We start from the raw sequence: 27,745 nt of genomic DNA on the forward strand, positions 1-27,745 counted from the left end.
ATGGGTAGTCATTGTGGACCCAAGCCTGGCCTTGTTCTCGAAGGTAGGGTGAGAGGAGGAGCTTCCACAATCTCCTAGACCCCCGCACTGCAGTACAGCACAGAGGGTTTCTGGTTGCCATGCTTGGGATGGGTGGTCTTCCAGGGTGAGAAATGGCCTAAGTTATAAAAAGGAAAAAAACTACTCTGTGGCTATTAAGTTCTTGGTGGCAACGTTCATAAATTTTGTTTTTTGTTGCTGTTGTTTCTTTCATGCAACACGTTGTTTCTCTAAAAACCTCTGGGCTCACTAGCCAAGTCATGTGCTTTAATGAAATAAAAGAAATTAGCTAATTCGTAATTTTTGGCCTGCTTTTGTCTTTCCTCTCTCTGTGACAACAACCTTGCTGATATGCTGGTGCAAACACATATACACAAAGGAGCCCTGCCAGCAGGTCCAGAGAGAACACGGCAGCCAACAGGGAAGGGGCAGGCTCCCCGACCTGGCACCCCGGGTGCTTCTGGGTCCTCTCCTGGAGGGAAGCAATGCTCCCATGAGTCACCAAACGGGCAAAGTAACTCTTCTGAGACTATCATGACGTCCTCTGAGAAGCACTGTTACCCGGGTCCTAAAACTAAAGTTGTGTTTGAATCCCTGCTCTACTTCTCCTGGCCCAATGAAGTCAAGAATATGGCCACACTCAAGGCTACTCTATACTTACTTACTTTGTTATTCATTTATATTTACACCTCTCAAGATCCGCAGCCTTGGAATGTCAAACTTCATGTCTAATTATGATGAAAATAACTTAGCTTGGGCACAATAATCACTAAACCAAAGTGATAACGTGTCCTTTTCTCTTCCACACTCCCTCGCATTATGCCCGCGGCGGCACACTATTGCAGCAGCTGCTCCTGCTGTGGGCACAGGGCCAGGCCCAGACCTTGGGTCTCAGAGCAGGCTCCCATTTGGGCGTGGCTGCTGAATGGTGGTGGGCATCTCTGTGCAATATGGGAACAATTCACCTACTTTGCAAAAACACTGCAATGCTAAAAGATAGCATGCAATAAGTGGTTCTTTTGGTTGAAGAAAAACCATTTGTATTCAATTTAAGAAACGAATCATCTAAGATTTTACCTTAAGAACTAGTCTAAAGAAGAACTGATTAAGTCTTTCTACTAAACATGGAAATATTATAAGGAAACAGAACCAAAAACATATTCAGTATTTTTATTTAAATTTTTATCAATTTACATACCTCTCCACCCTTTCTTTTAAGTTAGTGTGACAATTTCCATAATAAACTACTAAAAGAGAAGCTTTGGTCAAAAATGGAATGAAATAGCAAAAACAAAAACCAAAAAAACAAACAAACAAAAACCAAAATACAAACAAAACCCAATCACTGCTGCTTTTAAAAATCCAACACTTTCACCAATTATATTCAAACAAAACCACACAAACAACATTTGCACGATACGTGTCTTCAGTGTTTCCTTGCGGCTGGCTCTCCTCACCATCATGCAAATGGGGGAGCTGCCGGGGCAGTTTGTCAGTTTGTCATGCTGGATCTGGGAGGCTCACTCAGCTTCACATTATCCGGAGGCCCTGGATGGAAGACTCTAAGGTCTTGAAAATGGAGGGAAGAACACTAATGGTTACTGAGGACTGTATATCCTGGCATTTCCCCGCAGCGCCACACTACTCCCCTTCCTCTCCTTGGCTGAGGTGCAGGCCCCTTGTGCTCCCGGTACCGAGACACGCTCTCCCAGGACTCTGCCCAGAGTCTCTCCAGGACTGCTGGCCCTTCCAGGCCACGTGTTCCCCTGTCTCCACTACCCCAGCCCACAGGTTCTGGGCACACTCCTCTGTGATCCTGGGCACATACCTCCTTATCTGTGTCACTGGCCCTTACTGATGAGGGCCACCTGTGCACACGTCCCTTGCCTCTTCACCACACTCTAGATGCCCTAATGGCAGGTACTTCTATGTTTGTGTAGGCCACACAGCAGTCAGCCTGCTGCACAACACAGCAGGTGCTCAAAGGTGGATGGATTGAAGAGAAAACTGCACTGGGACTTGGTAGCTCACACAAGTGCAAAAAGAGAGAAAAAGACATGGCCTGAGAGATCAAAGGATAAAGGGCATGACTGTAACCACCCGGGTGGTGCTAACTACAGATGCCCAGGACTTAAAGCATATGAAGATTAAAAAAAGGGGTGGGGAGGATACTTTTATTATTATTATTTTTAAAATATATTTCTTTTTTTTTTTTTAAAATATACATTTTATTGATTTTTTTACAGAGAGGAAGGGAGAGGGATAGAGAGTTAGAAACATCGATGAGAGAGAAACATCGATCAGCTGCCTCCTGCACACTCCCCACTGGGGATGTGGCTTGTAACCAAGGTACATGCCCTTGACAGGAATCGAACCTGGGACCCTTCAGTCCGCAGGCCGACGCTCTATCCACTGAGCCAAACCAGTGAGGGCTAAAAATATATTTCTTTATTGATTTCAGAGAGGAAGGGAGAGGGAGAGAGAGATAGAAACATCAATGATGAGAGAGAATCATGGATCAGCTGCCTCCTGCACACCCCCTACTGGGATGGAGCCCGCAACCCAGGCATGTGCCCTTGACCGGAATAGAACCTGGGACCCTTCAGTTGGCAGGCCAACACTCTATCCACTGATCCAAATCAGCGAGGGCAGGGGAGGATACTTTTAGAGAAAGATAGTTAGTTTCTTCAGAATACTCTGGAGGCTTTCCCATACTATGTATTTGACCCAAGGAGGGGAAAAAACATCATGAAAATGTACAACAGCAAAATTCGATAAAGCTGGAGTATACAGAGTCCTTAGATTTGTCACTACGCCTTCCATCAGGCCTCCTGAATCTCTCTCTGTCCAGAGCCTCCTGGCCACAACCCCTGCCACAGCTGGAGTCCATATCCTCATCACCCGTTCACTGGACTCAACAGCCTCTGCCCCAAGCTCTCGTTGCCTAGGCCACCCACGCCTTACAGCCGGGTGCATTTCTACATCGGTTCTGGAAGAGCTTTTAGTTGTCTGTAGACAAAGCCCAGCTTCCTCTCCCTGACCATGCCAAGTTCTTTTCTCTAGTTCCATCTTCTGCGTCTGTAGGACTCACACCACAGTCCACACCACTGGCAGTGCCTTGAATATAGTGTGCACCCCCTTTGCCCCCAACCATTCCTGAAATCCCACTGCATCTAGGGATGCAGCTCTTCCCTGCAGTGCCGGCAGTCCATGCGTCCCCTAAACTCCTCGATGTAAAAACAGAGGCACTGGCTTCTCTTCTGGAGCTCCGACTAATCCCCTGGCCCTCTGCTCTCTCCCACCAGACAAGCACTTCAGGGGCTCCTTCATCTTAATATCCTCAGTACCCAGCACCACGCCTGGCACCCAGAGGACACTTAGTAAATGTTTATTAGACTAATTAGGGTAAACCATACAAATATATCTATGTAGCTAAATTTAGACGGGTACCCAACACAGGGCCTGCTACAGAAACAGCACTCAACTTTTCCTCAATGAATAGATGGACATCTAGAAAGAAGTATATATTCCAAATCATTGGGAAAGTGTGGTTTCCTGCTAATGACCTTTAGGTTTTAAAGACAACTTCAGTGTAATATCTTACATTTCTGATCTGCATTGGCTTTGATATTTTGTTTCAAAAAATGAGAAACATTTTTCTCATAGGAAGTTTTAACACCAACAGGATTTGTTCTGAAAGGCAGAAAATACCTTGAAATCCCAAATTGTCATGGCTCCATCGATGCCAGTAGTGCAAAATTTGCGACAATCTTGCTTGTCCACCTCATAAATAGATACTTGACTGAAAAAAAAAAGCAAAAACAAGAGATTGTAAGGTATGCAGTAGAAGTGAGCCCCAACCTTCCTAATAGTATAAGGGCATTTCAAGGAAACTGTCTGTCAACTCCTGAATATCATGTTGTCTATTAATATTAGGCTGCAGCAATCTGACTCAGAAAATATGAAAATGCACCATATTCCCAGATGGCCAGAAGAAAAAAGACTGATGTGAGGGAAAGAGTAAGAACCCACATTAATTAGTGTGTGGAGAAACAAGACAATCCAGGCCACACAGCATGCAAACTGTCCAACAGCAGGGTGTGGCCAGGACCACAGCCATGACTGAAACAGAAACTAATTTAAACAAACTAACAAACAAACTAACAAGCAAACAGAGGCAGGATGAAGCATGACTGAAATCCAATTAAAACAAAAAATCCCTGATGACTCTGACAACCAGGCATGTAAGCCAAGAGCTCTCCATCATTTAAAATTAACCCTTATAAACGGCAGCAAGTCAGACACCCCACAAAATCCCAACCTCGCAAAACAGGGGAACACAAACCAAACAACGTGTCTCAGCCTGCTTATCTGAAAAACTTCCAAGAAAATCACTTCTGTAGCTCAGACAGTATTTCCCTTTCTCCTCTGAAATGACTAGAATATTACCTCTGGGGAAGGGGATGGCAAATGGTACATACTACCAGTGAGCTAAGAATGGATTTTACCATTTTAAATGGTTGGAAAAAACCCCAAAACTATTATTTCATGATGTGAAAATTATCTGAAATTAAAATTCCAGTGTCCATAACATTTTACTGAAATACAGCTATGCTCATTTATTTACGTATTGCCCATGGCAGCTTTTGTACCACAACAGAAGAGTTGAGTAGTTGTGACAGAGACCATATAGCCCCCAAGAGTCTAAAATATATACTATCTGATCCCTTACAGAAAAAGTTTGCTTAATATCTGCAAATAAAAGTAAACATGTCAATCTGCAAGGGTCTGTCATTTTTTTTAAACTAAAAGTCTCAAAGAAGCAAAGAGGGTTCCTTCTCTCCTGATACACAGTCTGCAGAAGCTTAAGAAAAATTCACAAGAAATAACTTTGAAAGTCATTCAAGACAGAGAAACTTGAAAAGTGTGAAGAAAGTTTTGCTATGCCTTCAAGTTACACCTTTCAATAGAGCACAAACATTTTCAGCCTATTTAAAGCCCAGTGGTCCCTTTCACTCAACATGATGAAAAGCACAACTTAGCCCTGGCCAGTGTGGCTCAGTGGGTTGGGCTGCACTGTTCGTCCATACCAGCTCACAATCCACAGCAGGATCTGCACTCCGCATGTGGGATGCCTTGTACCATCTACACCTTGAAGGACAGGATGACGAGGCGGGTGTAGTTCACTTTTAGGCCCTGGCTACAGGTAGCATCCAGGAACTCAGATCCAGGGGCCCCAGGGGGCTGGGTGGCACTTACGTGATGCTATTCTGGTGCAGAGTCTCCAAGGCTGTATTGCGGTCCTCAGTTGTGGCCCTCTTGTCCATGTTGCGGAAGCGTTCCATGGCAGACATGTTGCGTTGGATGCTCTGTTTTGGAATGTCTAGCTTGGAGACGAAAGTCAAGCAGCCGCGGTCATCATAGTTAAAGAGCATTGGGCAGCAGTCATGGCCCTGAAACAGGATATTAGTCAGGCCTGGAGGGTACACTGTCTACCTACCAACCACTCAGAGAAGGTTCACCACCACAGGCATCTCTCGTTCCTAAAGGCTAGCTCTGTTTCTTTTCTTTTTTAAAATATATTTTATTGATTTTTTTACAGAGAGGAAGGGCGAGGGACAGAGAGTTAGAAACATCGATGAGAAAGAAACATTGATCAGCTGCCTCCTGCACACCCCACACTGGGTATGTGCCCGCAAACAAGGTACATGCCCTTGACCGGAATCGAACCTGGGACCCTTGAGTCCGCAGGCTGACGCTGTAGCCATTGAGCCAAACGGGTCAGGGCTAGCTCTGTTTCTTTTAAAAGGCTGTTCTACTTTGTGCTAGTGCACAGTCACAGAGCACGCAATGCTCCTGTTCTGGAGAATTATATACAGTGTATTACAAGGAAAGATGAAGAGAAATACTCACAGCGGCTACAACGCTATTCTCCGAGACAAATGACACACTCAGGAGGGGCAGGAACTCTGTTTTCAGAGTTGAGACCCTGAACACAAGAACACTTGTTAAAAGGAGATACAAGGGACCATTCAGTTTCTTTATGGATACAGAAGATGACAAAGGACCCATTCTCACAGGGGCTTTGGCAGTATAAACAACCACTTATGTTTAAAGGAGCCCCATGACCTGGCCTTTCAGGAATCTCAAGCATGAAATGGCCCTGAGATAACCTGTAGAAACTGAGGCCTTCCGCTCTCTTTAGCCTATGTTCTACTCCCTTCTAAGTCTACCTACCCCAGCCCCTCTCCAACTCATGACAAACTGGTCTACAGCTTGGTCCCCAGAAAGCCCTTGTTCTTTCCCATCTCTGCCTTTGCTCCCACACCCCTTTACCACATGCTCTCTCTGCTCCTCTTGCTTATCCAAAGTCCACCCGTCTTTGAAGCTCAGCTCTGATTGATCACCTCCATGAAGCTTTCCTGGAGCACATCAGCCTAAAGTGGCTTCCCCTTTCTCTGATCTCCTAAAGTTCTTCGTGTCACTCACGACTGAACACCTTATTTTGTTATTTTCTCCTTGCCTGTGCTCACTAGGGGCTCCTAGAGGGCTGGGACCACTAACAGTTAGTAAAGCCTATTCTCTTTCCTCCACCTGGGTTAGGAGCTAGGGCTACTGTAAGTATCTATATATATATATAGAAATCTTCCAGAAGGCCATATCATTTATAATAGGGAAGGACATTAAAAAACCCCATAAAGTTTAAAAATACAATTCAATCCAGTAGGAAAAAATATCCTTTTTGAAATACCAATTTGTTGTCACCATGTGGCAGAGGGAGCCAGAGTCACCTGATGTGACCGACTGCCAGCATACAGATTAAGTCAGGAAACCTTTAAAGGTGCGTTACCTCTGGCTGCCAATGGGAAAGGATGCACTAGGAAAGGATATTCTTCCTTTAACATATGAACAAATATGAATTCTGATGTCTAACAAGATGCCTAATGCTCTCTTTAGAGAGCTGAGCAGGCAAAAATGAGTCATTGTGATTTGAGTTCTTCCAGCATACACCAAAGGAACTGGCTTCAAGGTTTTAATATTACTGAACGAAGTCCCAAATTAATGGAGTCATTGTTCACTGACTACACAGAGCAAGAATACATCCTCTATTTAATTTAAGGCTGGTGTGTGACATTTACATGTTGTAAGGAACTCGTAGTAACAGACTAAACTGGCTATTTGAAGGAACTCTTATCAGTAGCAAACCAGGAAGGGTCTTCAAAGGAATCACTATCAGCACTTTCATTAAGAAGTGTTTCTGGAAGTGAAACTCTTTAAATTTTAACTCTTTAAAATTTCCCCAAGTGAACAATCTAAACGTGTGCCTGTGATTTAAAGGCTGCCTTGCAGTTCTCAGGCAGATTTTTATGCATGCGTCCTACATAAGCACCCAGAGAAGGGCAGCCTTAGCCAGCTGATGAGAAATCCCACCCCATGTCCTAACTCAAAACAGAAGGCAAATACTCACTGCACGCTTTTTGAGGCATCGGCAACGGACACAGTGCTGTCATGGCTGACCCAGGCCAGTCGACTCCCACTGGCGGAGAAGCTGACGCCATGCACCCAGCCACCAGTACCACTGCCACCAAACTCTGACATCAGCTGACCAAAAGGCATCTTGCTGCCCCAGGGTGTACTGGCTGGCTTTTCATCCACTTCTTTAATGTATGCAGAAAACACTCTGCAGTTTAAGGGGCAGGGGGAGAAGGAAAAAGTAAATGATAATATATGTATACTAGAGGCCTGGTGCACGAATTCGTGTACTGGTGGGGTCCCTCAGCCTGGCCTGCTCCCTCTTGCAATCCAGGACCCCTTGGGGATGTAGTAGTGGGGCAGAGGGCTATACCACTCCAGCTCATCCCAGCCCCACTGTGCCTGCCCGGCCGCTGGGTAGCATGTTGCCATGGAGGTAGGAGAAGCTCACGCAGCTGTAGCTGCACTTGCCAGCTGTGAGCCCGGCGTCTGGTGTCCTTCAGTCAGCTGAGCAGCGCTCGCGCTGTGGGAGCACACTGACCACCAGGGGGAAGCTCCTGTGTTTAGCATCTGCCCCCTGGTGGTCAGTGTGCATCATAGCAACCGATCCACTGGTCGTTCGGTCACGTAGGCTTTTTTTTAAAAAAAATATATTTTATTGATTTCTTACAGAGAGGGAGAGGGATAGAGTTAGAAACATCAATGAGAGAGACATCGACCAGCTGCCTCCTGCACACCCCCCACCAGGGGATGTGCCCACAACCAATGTACATGCCCTTGACCGGAATCGAACCTGGGACCTTTCAGTCTGCAGGCTGATGCTCTATCCACTGAGCCAAACCAGTCAGGGCGGTCACGTAGGCTTTTATATATATAGACAGAAATAGGCTAGTCTGCTGCTACAAGGTGTCTCAGAATGCAGAGTAAAATATAATGGGGCAAATTAACCTGCAGAAACCTCTTAAGACACAGAATGGTTCTAGGCTGCCTACAGGTCAATCCATACTCAATCAACTAATAATCACACAGTGCTGCTCTAGGAGTGCCGTTCTGAAATAATGAACACAGAAGCTCTTCCCTCCTGAAGTGTACCTTCTGGGGGAGGATTGTGCTGTCCCACACTCCCTTGCCCATGGGAGATCTGGCTAAATGAGCACAGCATTGTTTCTTGTCTACTTTACCCTCATTCGCAACACAGTATTCCAAGAAGCCCACACAGTCAAATGGTGGGAGAAAGGAAACTATTTGCCACCCTACAATAAACCCTAGCATGAACTCACTTAAGAAAGGGACATCTAAAGTGAAAGCTGAGGGAGGCCGTGGGAAGAGCAGGCCGGCTTTCCCTAGCACGGTCAGGCAGAGGGCTGTGCTCACTGTACCCTCAGGCCCACTGTCCAGCCTTTGTGGCAGGTACTGTCCGGGATGAAGGTGGGTCCTTTATAGCCTGCTATCATCAATCTCTTTCTCTAATTCCTTGAGGTGGGAAGCAAAAGGGATAAAGAACAGCTGGGAATCTATTCTTTTACTTCCTTTTGCCCTCCAATGCTGTACCTACTTTGTAAAGCTTCTCTTCAAAAACTCCTGAACCTAAAGACTCCCTAAATGACCTAGAATATTTCCCTCCAAAATGACAATGGCAGTAGCAGCTCTGGAAGAGTCAGGGCACCAGAGAGGGGAAGGGCACAGTGAGCTGTCTGTAAGTTAGATGATGTGTCCTTAGCATCACTGTGCTTTAAATCAGCGTCACAGTGGCTACTGCTTTAGTCATGTGAGTCCAGGAAAGAACGGGTGGTTCTCAGCTGCGCCAACTGCAGTGTGGGAACGGAACAGATCCATACCCAAAGGAGCGCAAGCCAAAGCAAAGTTTATTTCTAGAAATTATTATTAATAAAAGCATTGTAACCTATTTTCACAACCAGATTTTTAGTATGGCCTGATGATCCAGGTGGTATGATCAGTAACACTTAGCTCCACCCTCTAAGGGAGCTACAATGACTCTGGGTAACATCACAAAAACAAACTAAATATGAAAAATTCTAGAGAATATCTATGTATTTTTACTCTTACATTGGTTCTTTTTTTTTTTTTCCAGTCTATAGTGAGTTTCTTTCTGGGCCAACAGTTCTTTTGAGTCCCGATTTCTATGTCCAACAGCTGTTTATGTGTACATTTACATTGGTTCTTAAGTACAAGAACCAATATTTTTCCAAAAAGTACCTTGACACTACTGAATACCCCTCTCATAGTCAAACTGTCACACACATATTTACTAGTAAGAAAAAAAGTCCCCCAAAAAACAAACAAAAAAACACCCTTGGGTATTCTTTAAAAATGCCCCCCACCATATTTTTATTTATTTCAGAAAGGAAGGGAGAGGGAGAGAGAGACAGTAATATCAATGATGAGAGAGAATCATTGATCAGCTGCCTCCTGCATGTCCCACACTAGGGATCGAGCTCACAAGCCAGGCATGTGCCCTGACCAGGAATTAAACCGTGACCTCCTGGTGCATAGGTCGACAGTCAAACACTGAGCCACACCAGCCAGGCTCCCTTGGGTATTCTTGGATATAAATCACTAGTTAGGTTTTTTGGAAATTCTCCACATACCCTATCAAAAAAAAGATGCATCCCATCTCCCAATCCACCGCATAGTCAACATAAAGCAACATTTATTTGCTTTCCTTCTGGCTAAAGGGAAAAAAAAGCCTGTTGATAAAGAACAACTTTAAAAAAAGCAATTACTTGTACAATCCTTAAAGGAGTTTTCCAAGTAGCTGTGTTTCTTCTAGCCTCATACTAATAACAAAAAGCTTTAACTGAAAAGGAATAACACGATAATAGCTCAGCAGTACACTGTTCAGCTATGTTTTGTTGATCTTAGTTCACTCTGGAATTTGCAGTCTGCTGCCTGGGTGTAAAATGAGAAGTGATACTGTAGTTGAGGAAGGGGGAGAGGAGAAGAACACTTCCCCCATTCCGAACCATGGGTGTTCTGCCTAAGGAAAACCTCCCTCTCCCCACCCTTTCATCTTCCTTCTCTCATACTTCCAAGTCCACTTCTTTCTCCTTTGTTGATTTATGCACTTGCTTTCTAGTCCCTTTTCTAGACCACAAGCTCCTTTCATCGGAATCCCTTATGGTACCTAGCATAGTACCTTACAAAAAGGGACCTTAAAAATATTAGTTGAAAGGTGACTGATGAACAACAACTCAAGTCTGTCTACCAATTCTCATTTGTTCCCACCTGCATTTGAAATCACATGATCCTGCTGCCAGCAAAACATTGTTGGGATGCCAATCCAAGCTGAGGACCGTGGAGCGAATCGGCTTTTTAATGTGCTTGCTTACCCACCTACAAAAGGAGAAAAACTATTTTAGTTTATCCATAAACCAAATGACTTACAAATATGTCCGTCGAAAACATCAATGCATGGTTCTTATGTGGTGGCTACCAGGTTTCCTGCCAGAGAGAGGTTGCATTTCTAAAAGAAGAGAGGAAGAGAGAAAGAACCACAGATTGTCCTTTCCATTTTCCTGTCTTAGGTTTTGACATTCTCATCAGGTCAACAGGTTCTGAACTTTTCGGGCTACCAGGGGATTCTCTTTAGTAAGTATATTTATGCATGAACTCTGGTAGTGCCCCATGGAGTTTCAGATTATGTCTGACTTTAACCTTTGAAATAAAAATGGAGGTTTGAAATTACTTGAATTTTTATTATAAATATTCAGTGACTTGTTATTTCATTTTAGGTTAAGTTTGGGTTGTAAAATAGCTTAATTTCCTTTCCAAGTTTCCAATGCTAAATAAGTTTCCTGAAGCTTCAAATTCTTTTTAACTTTTTTTCAGTGAAAATTTAATCATGAAATCAGCAGAAACTCTTATTGGAGATTAGACTCTAATTCTCTAGCTTCACTTAAAGAGTTTATTTATGTCTAAAATCAGTCATGATTCTGGCATAATTTCTGCCCTTAAACTGTTGCTTAAAAACCAATTATGCTCTGTTCAACATGAGAGGCTTGATATTGTGCCAAATGTCTTTCGTTGAAAGCTAATTGTTTTTCTATACAATCTTTTTCTTAGGAACCTATCTGAAAAATTTCATTCTGAAAAATAGACAATATTCTACTTGTTTAATATAGTTATTTTAAATTAGAGGCTTAAAGGTTGTTTTAAAGTACTCATATCATACCAATAAAATATTGTTTTATAGCTGAGAAACTCCCCCGAACATACAGCTTGTTCAAATGACACTTTGTACTACAGTAAAGCCCAATTTACCTATATCTGAGACTATTTTTTAATGAATAAAAATGTGAACAATCACTGACATCGAGGGATACCTAGAAAGAAAAATTGTTTCTTACATATGTATTATAGTGAGCATTCTAAATGTTTTTTAGCAGGCAACATTTTGTTAGCCTTAATTTTACACATGTTTGAAGGAAAAATGCATGTCTAAATGCATAAATCAATCTTGCTGCAAATTCAGACTTTCTTTTCAAAGAATCAAAATTTCGAGGTTTTACTAAATTACAAAGTGTAATATGATAATCCCTTCCTTTCACTGTTTCAGCAGAAAGCAAACAGTAGGAACACAAAGAGTAATGTGTACTCTGCTATTTGTAGTGCAAATACACACGGCCAGTTTCCTACTAAATGACAATTCCAGGTCGAAGAGTAGTTATTCCTTCCTGAATACATGTCAGGTAGAGCAGAGTTGTTTTCTTATCAAAATAAGAAGGAAGGAATAGTTAAAGTAAATTACTTAGCCATAAAATAAACCTCTGCATTTTGACTGGCTTAGCAACAAGTGATTTATAAAAAAAAGTACAACAGGCTGATTATATATCCAAGATCCTGACCAATTTTTACTTCAATGGCTTAAACAAGTAAAGCATTATACCAAGGCATAGATTTGGTTAGCAAATAAACTTTAAAGAAAGGAGAACATTGTTATCTGTAAGAATCCTAGAAATTTAAGTGGATAGAGATAAGAGGAAAAATAATTATTTCCCAGGATACTGGGAATCTTTCAAGTTTATAATTTATATATCAGAGTAAGAAAACAGCCATTTGGATAGTACAGAGTCAGAAGAACAGTAATAGCTTATAGATAGGACAAACAGGTTAGGAGATCAGGACATGGAAACCACAGCTCTAGATTAATGTGAGAAAGATGTGAGATTTGACTCACTGTGCACATAGGAATGAAAAACGTGCAGAGAATGGAAAATCCAGAGGAAAAAACCTTCAGATGAAGAAAAACTGAAGCACTAGTTAAGCCTTAACCCAGTGTCTCAAGAAGTCACCAAGAACATAAGTGTTTCAAACGTATGATTCAGAAGTAAAGAAAACTCAGATGTTGCTCACCAGTCATTTTCAGACTCAAAGTAACAAACAGAAATGAGTCTTGCTCCACTTCCCACAGCAAATTTGTTCTCTAGTGGGGACCACTTGACAAAAGTGGCTGCACGGTTAATTCTCAGGATCACCAGGGTTGGCTTCCAGACACCATCTTTCTGACTCCAGACGTAGGCATTGCGGTCTGCCCCGCAAGTGACGATGCGGTCGCTCTTGGGGGCCCAGTCGATACCTGCAAGTGAGACGTGGCATCATCTCCTTTGCCTAAGCCAATGACAACTGACATGGCACAGGCAGGTGGCCATTGGTACGGCGGGGACAGATGTGGTCCTGATCACCACATCACAAAGGCAAGGATGTTTCTCCACAAAGTTCTGTAACTCGGGATCCTCCATGAGGCCAGGTAGAACAGAGCTGTTTTCATAATTGCAGAGGTTACAAAACTAAGCAGGGACATTCTTTCCACCCATTCACAGGTTTCTAAAGATATCTGGTCTGAAGTCCTTTATCTTCCCTCTTAAGATTTTTTTGCCTGAAAATCTTTATTTTTTATTTGTTTTTATTGTTAATCCTCACCTGAGGATATTTGCCCCCACCCCCCTATTAATTTTTAGAGAGTGGAAGGGAAGGGGAGAGACAGAGTCCTTATCTTTTGGAGATACAAATTGAAATATGAAATGATACAATGTCTGGGATGTGCCTCAAAATAGTACAGGAAGAGAGTTGGGAACAAGACCGTCTGTGTGTTGGTAACTGTTGAATCTGGGGGAGGAGTATACAAGGGGCTCATTACATTATTGTCTATTTCTGTTATCTGTTTAAATCTATCCATTTTACAATGTCTTTTGTGTGTGTGTGTGTGTGTGTGTGTGTGTGTGTGTGTGTGTGTTTTAAAAGATAGCAATTAAACATTTAACACAAAAGGATAAACTCAGATAAAACACACCAGGACTCTGATATCCCTTTGATGTTTGCTATACTCTTTCTCTGCAGCACTGACTAGTCTTTTCTTCTAGAAAGCTTCAGAAGATGAATTTTATTTTTCTGTAGTTACTACCTTTCTGAGAAAATATGTTTCATCCTTGGTCTTCTGCCATAGAGTTATACTTAGATTTTTCCAACAACAGTTTTTTAAGACTTAAAAAAAATCATTTGAGCATTTGGACAGAAAACAGGCCCAAGTTCAAAGGATTCCAAAAAAGAAGCAGGGGAGAAAAAGGACACAACTAAATATTTCACTTTTTTGGCTATCTCTCTGGTCTTTCATCTTAGCCCTTTCTCATGTAAAAGTATTTCCTCATGCAAAATTTCCAATTTAAAATTTTTGAATGTTATTATTTTTAGGCCATAAGGCCACTGGCAAAGGGACTTAGAGAAAATAGGCCAAACCTAATAGAAATAACATTGTGGGAAAGCAATAGCAACAAAAATAGAAATTATGTCTTTGGTGCTGGTTCGGTAATATATAGTCGGTCAGATCAGGGTGCTCACTAGCATTATATACAAATCCTGGTAAAAGCAAAAAGGGATGGTCACAAGTTTTTGCTGGAGAATACAATGTAAAGAATGCAGAAGATCAAAACATGTTATGTTTTTCTCTGATTTGGGGGAATGAGATCTTTAAGCTAATCAGTATGTTAGGGGATTAGAAGCAAAATTTCAGGGTCCGAATTTAATAAAAAGTCACCATCAGTCCCCTGGCTGCCCACTTAAGTGCAAATACAACTGAGAGGAGAAGAAACCCAAGACTGCAGTGAGAAATTTTTAAATGAAAAGTTATGAAGAATAAATTGAAAAAAATTTTTTTTATTAATTTCAGAGAGGAAGGGAAAGGGAGATATAGAAACATCAATGATGAGAATCATTGATCAGTTGCCTCCTGCATGCCCCACAGTGGGTATGGGAAAATAAGCACTCTCATACAAGGCTGGTGGGATGAAGGCTATCTGAGGATACCTAGCAAAGTTGAAGATGTATCTATTCCTGTGATACAACAAGTCTACTATATATGAATATCACACATGTACAAAGAGATCTGCACAAGAATGCTCGATTTAGCACTTCAATGTAATACGGAAAAACGGGCAACATAAATGTCCTTTGATGGAGGAAAGAGAAAATAAATGAGGTAGGAAATGCCAAACAGCCGTTAAAAGGAACAAACTTGACTTAGATAAACTAACATAGAACTCAGAAACAATGTGGAATGCAAAAGCAAACTGAAGAGGTGTATGATATGATGTCATTTTGGCAGCCCCTGAAAAACTAGCCAACAGTACCAGAGATTGCTTATGAATATATATATACATGTATGTAAAAGTGTTAAAAATGGACTAGGACAACGTCATACTAAATTACAGACTGCCTTCTGAGGGACAGGAACAGAACTGGTGGTGAGAGGGGACTTTACCATTATCTAGAATAATATTCTTGTTATTAAATATTTGATTCCTAAGCTTTTTGGCACAGGAAAAAAAGACATTTATCTTTCCCGTTGTTAACACTGGGTGGTAGGTATATGGATGTTTGTTACATTACTCTTTGTCTTTTCCAGTATTTGGAATGTCTTCCTTGCCCCCAGAACAATATGCAGGAAATGTTTGGAAGACACTGCGCTCGCGCAGCAGTTGGAAATTCAGTTTGGCTTAAGTTTTCACACAGCTGACATGCTCTCTAGTTTTCACTTTCACGTCTCATCTCCTAATCTAAGCTCCTTAGTCCTCATAGTAGGTTCAGTTTTCCATAACACTAGTTGAGTGTGTGTACCAACTGAGCTAAAACAAGCACTTAATAATTGAGATCAGTGTGGCTCAGTTGGTTGGAGCATCGTCCTGTACACTGAAAGGTGACAGGTTCAATTCCTGGGCAGGGCACATATCCAGGTTGCAGGTTGGATTCCTAGTCAGGGCACATATGGATGCTTCTCTCTCGCATTGATCTTTCTCTCTCTCTCTCTCCATCCCACCCTCTCTCTAAAATCAATAAAAAAATTGAGATCACTATTATGCTATTTTCTGAAAATTTCTAAAGAAAACTCAGTAAATGCTACACAACTTTGAATATTATGGCTGACTTACTTTATTAGGCTCTTTATTTAAATGAAAGAGTGCTAAATTTGAACATACTGTACTAAGTTCATGGTTATCTTCTTTTACCTGTGATGTGTCCATTGTGCTCCTTGAGTTCATGAGCTTTCACCCACTGGCTCCCGTTCTTTTTATAGATGTGGACTTCATGATTATTGGGGCTAAGGGCAATCTCTGGAGGAAAAAGTCAATAGTTAACACTTGAACTTAAAACTGTCACACAAAAAAGGGATATGTTACAGTTGGGATTTAAAAAGTAGAGTGAAGCCTGACCAGGATGGCTCAGTGGTTGAGCATCGACCTACGAACCAGGAGGTCTCAGTTCAATTCCCAGTCAAGGCACATGCCTGGGTTTTGGGCTCAATCCCCAATAGGGGGCATGCAGGAGGTAGCCAATCAATGATTCTCTCTCATTGATGTTTCTATCTCTTTCCCTCTTCCTTTCTCTCTGAAATCAATAAAAATATATTAAAAAGAAAAACTAAACTTAAACATTCACTTCATCAGAGACATATACAACTGTCAAAGATTCTAACCAGTAAGAAATAAATGATGTTGCTATACTTAGCTGATATATAGTTGACCCTTGAACAACACAGATTTGAACTGCGCAGGTCCAATTATATGTACCCCCCCCCCCCCAATAAATACAGTGGCCCTCTGTATCCATGTGATTCACCCATGGACTCAATTGTCTGCTGATAGAAAACATTCTTTTCCATCTACAGTTGGGAATCTGTGGATGTGGAGGGCAGAATGTATGTCACTTTATATAAGGGACTTTAGCATCCTTGAATTTTAGTATCCAAGGGAGATATCGAGGCCCTCGCATACGAAGGGTTAACTATAGTTATGTTTTTGGGGAGTCAAAACTTATACATGAATTTTCAACTGCATGGGGGAACAGGGGGAGGGTCAGTGCCCAAAACCTTGCATTGTTCAAGAGGCAATTATAATTTTAGCCTGAAGTAAGATATTTGACATTTTAGCTCACCTGTACATTATTAGTAATAAATATTTAATTTCTGTTAGACTTTCTGAAATGCTGAAAATAGTGCAGAGGCTCTTATTACTGCTATCATAGACCCATGTTGGAACCATCATGGTTTATAAAAAAAACCCAAAAACTTGATTCTGCTAGTAAACTATATCAAAGTTTTCCTTTAAATAAAGCCATTATAAACCACAAAATAAAATTATGTTTTTAAGGGAAATCTCTTGTACCAATCCAAAATAATAAGAACATACATATCGCCCTAGCTCAGTGGTCGGCAAACTGCAGCCCGTGAGCCACATGCGGCTCTTTGGCCTCTTGAGTGTGGCTCTTCCACAAAATACCACATGCGGGCGCACACGTACAGTGCGACTGAAACTTCGTGGCCCATGCGCAGAAGTTGGTTTTCGGCTCTCAAAAGAAATTTCAATCGTTGTACTGTTGATATTTGGCTCTGTTGACTAATGAGTTTGCTGACCACTGCCCTAGCTGGTTTGGCTCAGTGGATAGAGAACTGGCCTGTGGATTTAATAGTCCTGGGTTTGATTCTAGTCAAGGGCACATGTCTGGGTTGCAGGCTTGATCCCCAGTAGGGGGCATGCAGGAGGCAGCTGATCAATGATTCTCATCATTGATGTTTCTATCTCTCTCTCCCTCTCCCTTCTTCTCTGAAATCAATAAAAATATATTTTAAAAAATCCTAATTTTAATTTTAAGGAGTCAAATTTTTTAATGGATCAACTATAATGTGAAAAAACAAAATAAGTTTTAAAAAATCATCACATAGATATGAATATTCTTTTTTTTTTTTCAGAGAGGAAGGGAGAAGGAGAGATAGAAACATCAATAAATGGTGAGAGAGAATCACTGATTGGCTGTCTCCTGCCCGCCCCCTACTGGGGATCGAGCCCCAAACCTGGGCATGTCCCCTTAACCAGAATCGAACCCAGGACCCTTCAGTCCTCAGGCTGATGCTCTATCCACTGAGCCAAACCAGGTAGGGCTAAAATTAGGATCTTTGACCGAAATGTTAGGTCAATCTTTTAATAGTTTTCCCATCTATTATGTCATCTATCCTCAACTCCTTAGGAAAGCTACAACTGTTTTGCAGATAAATTGTGGAACTAGGTAAATATTTAGCTCTAAAATCGTAGGACTTTCAATGCTTTCTGGAAAAGCTATATATTTCTCTAAATTTCTACGAATTTCAAAAGCCAAATCTAAGGTTAAACCTGAAAAATGTTATAAATTTCAAATTATAATTTGGCATAACAAAAAGTTTGACTTAATATATTGAATTTATAAAGTAGTTTAAATGAGGACAATAACAATGTGCATTTTTATTAAAAACTAGAGGTCTGGTGCATGAAATTCATGCACTGAGGTGGGGGGGAGGTGGTCTCTCAGCCCGGCCTGCACCCTCTTGCAGTCTGGGACCCCTCAGGGGATGTCTGCCTGCTGGCAGAACGGGCCTAAGCTGGCAATTAGACATCCCTCTTGCAGTCCGGGACCTCTTGCTCCTTACCGCCCACCTGCTCGCTGCTCCTCAGTGCTCCCGCCACTGTTGCTGCACTCCCCAATTGTGAACCCGGCTTCTGGCTGATCAGCGTTCCCACTGTGGGTGCACACTCACCACCAGGGGCAGCTCCTGCGTTGAGTGTCTGCCCCCTGGTGGTCAGTGTGCATCATAACAACTGGTCGTTCTGCCTTAACGGGTGTTTAGGCTTTTATTATATAGATAATTGGAAATACTCCAAAAAATTATTTTTAGATAGGACAGTGGAGACAGAAGATATAGGAAACTCAATTATGAAGCTCTGGATTCACCATCCTACATGATACATATTTTCAAATACTCAATATAGAGGCTCATATCTAGGTTTTCACCCAACAATAACCAAGAGTGTACTGTTTATGTACCAAGGATTTATTTAAAAATAAGAGTGAGCCCTGGTTGGTGTAACTCAGTGGTAGAGCTTCAACCCGAGCACCCAAGTGTCATGGGTTCAATTCCAGGTCAAGGGCATGCACCTGGGTTGCAGGTTCAATCACTGGCCCCGTTGGAGTGTGAGGGGGAGGCAACCAATCAATGTATTGCTTTCACATCTCTCTCTTTCTTCCTTCCCCTGCCCTACCTTCCACTCTCTTTCTAAAAAAAAAAAAAAATAAAAAAAAATAAAAATCAAGTAAAAAATATCCTTGGTGAAGATTCTCTCTCTCTCTCTCTCTCTCTCTCTCTCTCTCCTTCTCTCTCTCTCTTTCTCTTTCTCTCTCTCTCTCTCTCTCTCTCACACACACACACACACACACACACACACACACACGCACACACGCAAAATAAGAGTGAACCATGTCTGAATGGCTTTTGAAAAGATAGTGAATTTATAGATTCAAAGAAATCTCTATAAAATTCTAGCTGGCTTCTTTGTAGAAATTAATAAGCTGATCCTAAAATTCATATGGAAACACAAGGGACCCAGAAGAGCCAAAACAATCTTGAGAAAGAAGTACAAAATTGAAATTTACACTTCCCAGTTTTAGCATGTATTACACAAAGCTCTAGGAAGCAAGACAGTGTGGTCCTAGCACTAGAATAAACATAAAGCTCAATGGAACAAAATCGAGAGTCCAATAAATTTACATTCAATTGACTATTGACAAGGGTGCCAACATAATTGCATGCAGAGAGAAGAGTCTTCAACAGATGGTGCTGGGACAACTGGCTATCCACATGCAAGAGGATAAATGAAGCTGTACAAAAATTAACTCAAAATGGGTCCAAAACCTAAATATAAGTGCTAAAAGTATGAGACTCTTAGGAAACATAGGTATACATCTTTGTGACCTCAAATTAGGCAATGGTTTATTAGCTATACAGCAAATACATAAGCAATAAAAGGAAAATAAATTGGAGATTTTAAAAATGAAAAACTATTGTGCTTTAGAGAACACCATCAAGCCGAAACCGGTTTGGCTCGGTGGCTAGAGCGTCGGTCTGCGGACTGAAGGGTCCCAGGTTCGATTCCGGTCAAGGGCATGTACATTGGTTGCGGGCACGTCCCCAGTGGGGGATGTGCAGGAGGCAGCTGGTCGATGTTTCTCTCTCATTGAATATACATTTCTCCGAAGGAGATATACAAAAAGCCAATAAGTGGGCATACTCCTTTCTACCCACTAGGATAATAGTGGGTATAGGGCTGTAATAAAAAACACAGATAATAACATGTGTTGATGAGGATGTAGAGAAAATGGAACCTTCATATACTGCTAATGAGAATATAAATTGGTGTGGCCACTTTGGAAAATCATCTGGCAGTTTCTCAAAGTGTTCAACTACCATATGACCTGGCAATTCAACTCCTAGGTATACTCTCAAGAGAAGTGAAAACATATGTCCACATAAAAACTTGTATGTGAATGTTCACAGCAGCAATAGTCACAACAGCTAAAAAGTGGAAACAAGCCAAATATCCACCAACAAATAAACTAAATGAGGTATGTCTATACAATATAAAAAGGAATGAAGCTGATACGTGCTACAAGATGGATAAACCTTGAAAACATTGTGCTCAGTGAAAGAAGCAGATGTAAAAAGCCACAAATTGTATGATTTCACTTATAAAAAAATATCCAGAATAGGCAAATCCATGGAGACAGAAAGTAGATTAGTAGTTGCATACAACTGGAAGTTTTGAGGAAAACTGGAAGTGACTGCTAATGGGTATAGAGCTTCTTTTTGGAGTGATGAAAATATTCTAAAATTAGATAGTGATGGCTGTTGCATAACTCTGTGAATATACTAAAATCACTAAATTGTATACTTTAGAAGGATGAATTTTATGTTATGTGAACTCTATCTTAATAAAGCTATTATTTTTTAAAAAGAGTGAATATAATTCAATTTTTAAAATAACTCATAGGCCTAACATTACACTTCTGTTTCTAGGCGTTTTTTTGTTCATTCTCTTTGTCATATTATCTGTCACTCTGCTTGCTATACTATGCCTACTTCTAAGAGTCTTCTCCATGCCTTTCTAGTTTGCTAGAGCTAAAAACTCAAGCTTGTTTTGAATAATACTAGAGGTCCTGTGCACGAATTTGTACACAGGTGGGGTCCGGCCAGCCTGCCCCGATGGGGGCCATTGGGGCCAGGGCAGCAGGGGGGAAGGGATGCAGGAAGTTGGTCAAATGGCCCCACGTCTGATTAGGGTGGGGGTGGGACAACTGGGAGCGGGGCTGGCCAGGGGGAGGGGCCACGGGCAGTTGGAGGGAGCCAGTTGGGGCCCTGATTGGGCTGGTTGGCCACCGCAGTGCATGTCATAGTGACCAGTTGTCCGGTCGCTTGGCTTTTATATATATAGATAGTAAATACAAGTTAGTACTGCCCTTCGTACCTCAGGAATAAACCATATGTCTCTGAAATAGCTTATATCTAGGTCCTAGAATTCTGACTAAATGCTGGGTGAGTGTGGTATTATGGCACAACCATTCCAAACAATGGATTTTAATATGTCTCTGATATAAACTGTCCTCTAGTGCAATGATAGCCAACCTTTTGGACTTCACAGACCACCAGTTGGCAACCGCTGCTCTAGTGGTATGGTAAAAGAAGTGGACAAGGAGCCAGAAAGCTTGGGTGCTAGCAAGGGCATGCACCTGGGTTGCAGGTTCAATCACCGGCCCTGTCAGAGCATGAGGGGGAGGCAACCAATCAATGTATCTCTTTCTTCCTTCCCCTGCCATAACTTTAACTTGGTGTGTAACCACTGGAAAGTCCAAAACTTTAGGCCTCTATATCTGCAAACCGAAGGACTGACCCAGTTCCCTTCTGAACCTATATCTGTCCTTTTCACATGTGACAATGATATATATGATCACTAAAAATGCCTACATCTAAAAGTATCAAAGGTACCAAAATAAAGGCACAAAGTTAATAGCATACTTACGGGTACGATCCCTGTTCCAGGCATGACAGGTGATTGGCTCTAGTAAAAACTGATGCAGGGACATTATTCCTAGTGGTTTCAAAGTATAGAAAGCTGCAAGGACAACAACAAAAAAAGCATTTAAAATGACAGGCAACCAATATTTAAATTGTCTGGGGATTTTGAAATGTTTGGGAATAAATAAAACATTATTCTCCCATTAAAAAAGAATTTCAATGTCAAAACTTAATCATTTAAACACAATTGGTATTGTAACCACTAATATATAATTTATTCTGTCAAGGGTCATCAAGGGACTTTAAAACCATGGGTTAAAGATTGTTGGGGTACAGGATATTCAGACAGTCTCAAGTGATCATCCTACAGATTACTTACTAATTACAAAGAGAAAAACATGCTTTTACAACTAAAAAAAAATCTGGCAGTCACCACCTTAACTGAATGATCACACTTAGTATCATAAATAGTGAACCAATATAATCTGAGGACCTCCTGATGGGAGGCAACATGAAGTGCACATCATCTATATCATAAAAAGTCTGTGGTCGTCACGCCATCACACTGTAATGACCGATCAGCAGGAGGCTGAATGTGTGGGGTGGGCGGGGCGCCGTGCACAGCAGGGGCAACCGGGTGGGTGGAGACTTGACTCTGGAGGACTTGACCCAAGGCTCAGGCGGGTGTCTGGGTCCCGCCTCCTGCATCATCGTCCACGGGACTCTTTCTGGGTCCCACCGAGCTGTGGGACTCTGGGTTTTGGGTCTTGCGCGATTTTGCACACTGGGCCCCTAGTCATTTATAAGTAGTGACCACTTAATGTATCATCCAGACCAGAATACTTTTAAGAGAGCAAAAAGGGCCCAGCCAGCGTTGCTCAGTGGTTGAGCATCTACCTATGAACTAGGAGGTCATGGTTCAATTCCAGGTCAGGGCAGATGCCTCGGTTTCGGGTTTCATCTCCAGTGTGGGGTGTGCAGGTGGCAGCCGATCAATGACTTTCTCATCATTGATGTTTCCATCTCTCTCTCCCCCTCTCTGAAATAAATAAAAATATATTTAAAAAAAGAGAGAGCAAAAAGGGGCACTATTAATAATTATGCTGTGATAACAGGTCATAGGACTATCCTGGAGTAACCTGGTAATATGGCCAACCTAGCTATAAAGTATTTATGCAAAGAATATTTACTCTAAATCTAATAAAGGTCCAGACTCAATTTCCAGTTTATAGAAAATAAAAAAAATTAGTTAAAGAACATAAAAGGGAAATAAACAGTGAAAACCAGAGTGTGTGTCATATAATAAAACAACTGGTCTGGACTATTAAAAAAAGACAAGTTGGGGTGAGGACTATTTTAGATTAAAAGAGCTTTGAAAATCAAAGTTGATATGTGAAACTTGATTGTAGTCTGTATTTTTAAAATAGCCATAAAAGACATTTTGTATAATAGAGTAAATTTGAATTTGGGCTACATATTATGTAACAATACAGAATTATTTTCAATTTCTTAACTATAATGGTTTGCCCTCAGGTAGGATAATGTCCTAACTCTTAGATGATAAAGATGATGAGTGTGATGATATTTTCTGTAACTTATTTTCAATCCTTCAGTACATGTAGATATATAAAGAGCAAATGTGGCAAAATGTTAACAACAGGTGAATCCAGGCTAAGAGTATGCAAGTATTTGTTATATTACTTTTTAACTTTTTATTGTAACTAAATGAAAAGCAGGAATCTGTGAAATATCACTAAATTAAAAACCAAATAAAATTATCTATTTTATAGGCACCCAAATCTAGATCCACTGAAGCAGCAACCATTACCTGAAATAGGAGAAATTTTTTCAAAAAGCACCCCATTTTATAATTTCTAAGAGGCACTCTCACAACACTCTGAAGTTTCAATACACTTTTAAGTACAAGTCAAATTAACCTAGGGTGGAGACTGAAATGTGAAATAGGAATTCTGATGTAAGCAGGAAATAAATGCAAGGGCTAAGAAGGTTGTGAACAATCAAAGTTCAGCAGACAAAGCAGAAGTTAATTTCAGTGGAAAGCAGAAAAAAAAAAGTCTCTGCTAATTGTTGTAAAGGAACCCAAAGGTCAAAAAGAGATAAGTGTACCCTTAAATAAAACATTTGATATCTTGAACTGACAGAGAAATGTTAGTGTTTCACCTTTTATTCCGAGGGAGAAGATGGTTAGAACATTAATTTTTTACTTTTGCATGTTCTATTTTTAAATATATTTTATTGATTTTTTACAGAGAGGAAGAGAGGGATAGAGAGTCAGAAACATCGATGAGAGAGAAACATCGATCAGCTGCCTCTTTCACACCTCCTACTGGGGATGTGCCCGCAACCAAGGTACATGCCCTTGACCGGAATCGAACCTGGGACCCTTGAGTCCGCAGGCCGACGCTCTATCCACTGAGCCAAACCGGTTTCGGCACTTTTGCATGTTCTAGAAAGCAAATTGCAATTCACAAATACAGAAAAAGCCTCTAATCGGAAATTAAAACAATTTAAAAAAATTCAAATGAGACTGCTAATTTTTTTTAAAAAAATAAATGTTCATCTCTCTCTCTCCCAATTTTTTATTTTTAGTTTTTGGTGGTCTTGTTTCCCACAAAGCTTAAAAAAAAAAAAAAAAGTTTAGCCCTGGCCAGATGATTGGAGCGCTGTCCAGTGTACCAAAAGGTTTTGGGTTCGGTTCCTGGTCAGGGCACAAATCTAGGTTGCAGGTTGGATCACTAGTTGGGGCACAAAGAGGAGACAACCAATTGATGCTTCTCTCTCTCATTCCCTGTTTCTAAAATCAATGAACATATCCTTGGGTGAGGATAAAACAAAACAAAACACCTTTCTGACTCACTGCATGATTCTCTTTATCTCTGTCATCAGCTGTGACCCATCACAACAGGTTTTACTCACAGTTACTCAAAATAACATGTAGTGTTACAAGTATCTCCTTAATTAAAAGCACTTTAGTTTACAGCTACACTTTATAAGGTAATTTGTTAAGTAAAACAAAATTGGTCTTCAAATTAACAAAAGCACATATTTCATGTACAGTTAAAAAAGAACAGTTGCAGACAAAGGCTTTCTCATTCTTCAATTCATTTTGTAAGTAATGTAGCAAAGCCTTCAAAAGAGGTAAACATTTACACAATGGCATAATTACTTCTAATATTGCATTTCTATTTTGATATTATTATTCAAGAGCCATATTTGGACACACACTCAGACCTGTAATTCTTTTATAATCATGTGGCTATTTTAAGTCAGTAGGCCAAGAAAACAGCCATGTTTGTCAAATTTATAAGGCACTCAGTACACGCAGCCTGTATTCATGAAACTCAGTGAATGGAGAATAATAATAGCTTGAATCTTGTACCAAGAAAAAGATAACTCCTGTCATAGGGTGATAATTATAATTTCTAAACTGTGATTAGTATTTAAGTGAAATTTCAGGGTGAGGGCATATATGGGAGTGGGGTGGAGGGTGGCAATGGTAAGATATGTACACATATAATACCTTAATAAAAAAAATTGAAAAAAAAAAAAGAAATTTCAAAACCTTTGTCTTCATGAGGGTAGAGAGGAGAAAAAGGGACAGACAAGAAGGTGGTGACATTAAATTTAATAAGCTCCTACTGATGACCTTTTATTGTCTAGCTCTAAGATGATTTATAGTATAATATGATTCCAGGAATTCTCCCTCCCTTCAGACTCCTTTATTTATCACTTTGAGTAGAGTCATTCTGATGTTTGGTTAGCCATGGGCTCTGGAGCCAAGGGAACATGAGTTTGAATCTTGCTGTTGACACATACAAGCTATGAGACCTTAGTATCTTTAAATCTTGTTTATTTTTTATCTGTAAAATGCACATATCACTGGCATCCCAAGGCTGTTGGTAGGAGGATTAAATGAAATAACATGTGAAAGCATGTAGTACAGTACAAAGCCTAACTCAAAACAGATGCTCAATAAGTTAATTCCCTTTCTCCCGTGGACCCAAGGCTTTTGAACCATCCCAAGAAGTACACACCAGTTAGGATCCTCTGAACTTGGCCCTGGAGCTTGAAAGTACTTGTACAGTGGAAATGTCAGTTCCCTGTTTAGAGTCAGTTTTCAAGATTATGATTCATCTAGTTTCTAATTGCTCTCATTACCCAACCCAGCAATACCAGGTACTCCAACAAGGTCACCACACCCTCCACACATTCAGAGACAGGTTCCAATTTCCGGCACCAGCCTCACCAGCTGAGCATTTTGAACTTCTTTATGCAGAATTTGTTTTAGCATAGGATTAGTCAACTAGATTGGAATACTGCCCCTCTCCCTCCAAGCAGGAGTTTTAATTTTTCCAAGGTGAACCCCCCTCCTTAAATTGTGATAAGGAGATGAACTGACACCAGAAATTCTCTGAATACTTTGTGATAGGAAGGAGCCAGTTACACCCACTTCCTAACAGGGCAAAAACACCCGTCTGCTTTCCTCTCTTTTGTTTTTATATACATAACCAAAAGGTTAGATAAAACTGATGAAAGAGGACAGAAGTAGGATAATTTAGGCGATGACTTGAGGTACATAAAAACAGGGTCTAAAGTTGCAGTATGAGAACAGAGGGCTTCATAACCAGAGTCTAAGTCACAATTTAAGTGCCTACTAGGCTCCCGGCAGTGTAAGTACCAGGTTGGGGCCAGAAATAGAAGTCAATTTGACACTTTTCTGGACCTCAAGTGAGGCGTGAGGGAGGTTAGGAGGAAGGGAAGATAAATATGCAAAGAATGCCCAGAAGCAGTAATAATAGCTAATATTCACTGAGCACCTACTCTGGGCCAGAAACTATTCTAAGCAATTTATATAAATAAACTCACTTGATTCGCCAGAAAGCCCTAAGAATGCTGTTACTGCAGATGAGGAAACAGGGACTCCGAGAAGCAATCTTCCCACGGTCATCCACCGGAGTGGTGGTGCCGGGATTACAATTTTGACAGTCGGACTGGAGGGTGGGAATGTGACAGGTGCTGCCACATCAAAGGTTGCATGGAGCCAATATGTGCACTTTTGAGTTAGGGGACAGCGGCACTCAAGAGGGGGGATCTTAAGGAACCCGGGGGAAAGGTTTTCCTAGAATTTGGACGGGTCTCCAATAACTGAAGGATTGAGGGCTGCGCTAGAAAGAAGCCAAATGTCCCACGAGCGCCCGCCGTGTGCTAAAGAAAGAAACGAACGGTCCCTCGTGACACACCGATTAGAGGGAGATGATTCCATTCACATTACAGTTTTACAGACTGTGATACACGGCCACAATAAAGGTGCACATAGGGCGATGGGAGCGCAGGGGAAGGAGCCGTTAATTCTGGCACTGGAGGACGCTCGGAGCTCGAACATTTCGGGAGAAACGATCTTTACGGAGGCCCACGAGCTCCGCAGGTCCCACGGAAAGCGGGGATCCCCCCGCCCCTCCGGAGGCCGGGCTGGGAGCCCTGGCCCGCCCTCCGGGCCCCGCGGCCTAAACCCTCGCCTCCTCGTCCCCGCGGGCTCAAGTGCGCTGCGAGGCCAGGTAAATGGAGGCTCACAGGGTCAGAAGCGCGCTCCTACTGCCCCTTACCTGGGGTCGGGGCAGTCCGGACCGGCTCGGAGCGGAGAATTCGCGGACTCTGGTCAGTCGACGCGAACAGGCTCCGGCGGGCGCTGGCGGAGGACCGAGGCCCAGTGGGAGCGGCTGACAGATACCGGAAACTGTCACAGCGCCTGCGCAGAGCGGCCGCGCGGGCAGCCCGCGCATGCGCAAGGCTCGGGCGTGAGGCTAGTTCCCTGGCGGGTGCGGCGGG

General features: G+C 41.7%; 1 protein-coding gene across 4 annotated transcripts; it reads right to left on the bottom strand.

Moving 5' to 3' along the window:
• Nucleotides 1-1,195: 1,195 nt before the first annotated feature.
• Nucleotides 1,196-27,745, bottom strand: ARPC1A (actin related protein 2/3 complex subunit 1A). 4 transcript variants are annotated; one of them, XM_054714928.1, is made up of 11 exons: nt 27,523-27,581; nt 26,786-26,910; nt 21,903-21,995; nt 16,032-16,136; nt 12,886-13,108; nt 10,759-10,866; nt 7,508-7,720; nt 5,953-6,028; nt 5,299-5,492; nt 3,751-3,841; nt 1,196-1,608 (listed from the first exon to the last, which is right to left on the bottom strand). In XM_054714928.1, exons 2-11 carry the CDS (start codon nt 26,865-26,867, stop codon nt 1,570-1,572), a joined length of 1,224 nt encoding a protein of 407 aa, XP_054570903.1. In that variant the 5' UTR covers nt 26,868-26,910; nt 27,523-27,581; the 3' UTR covers nt 1,196-1,569. The 4 variants fall into 4 exon arrangements, with proteins under 4 accessions (XP_054570903.1, XP_008139593.1, XP_054570904.1 ...); XM_008141371.3 differs by lacking the exon at nt 26,786-26,910 and having other exon boundaries at nt 27,523-27,745; XM_054714929.1 differs by lacking the exon at nt 27,523-27,581 and having other exon boundaries at nt 26,786-26,913.

This window comes from Eptesicus fuscus, chromosome 4 (assembly GCF_027574615.1).
Source record: "Eptesicus fuscus isolate TK198812 chromosome 4, DD_ASM_mEF_20220401, whole genome shotgun sequence".
NCBI classification, from domain to species: Eukaryota; Metazoa; Chordata; class Mammalia; order Chiroptera; family Vespertilionidae; genus Eptesicus; species Eptesicus fuscus.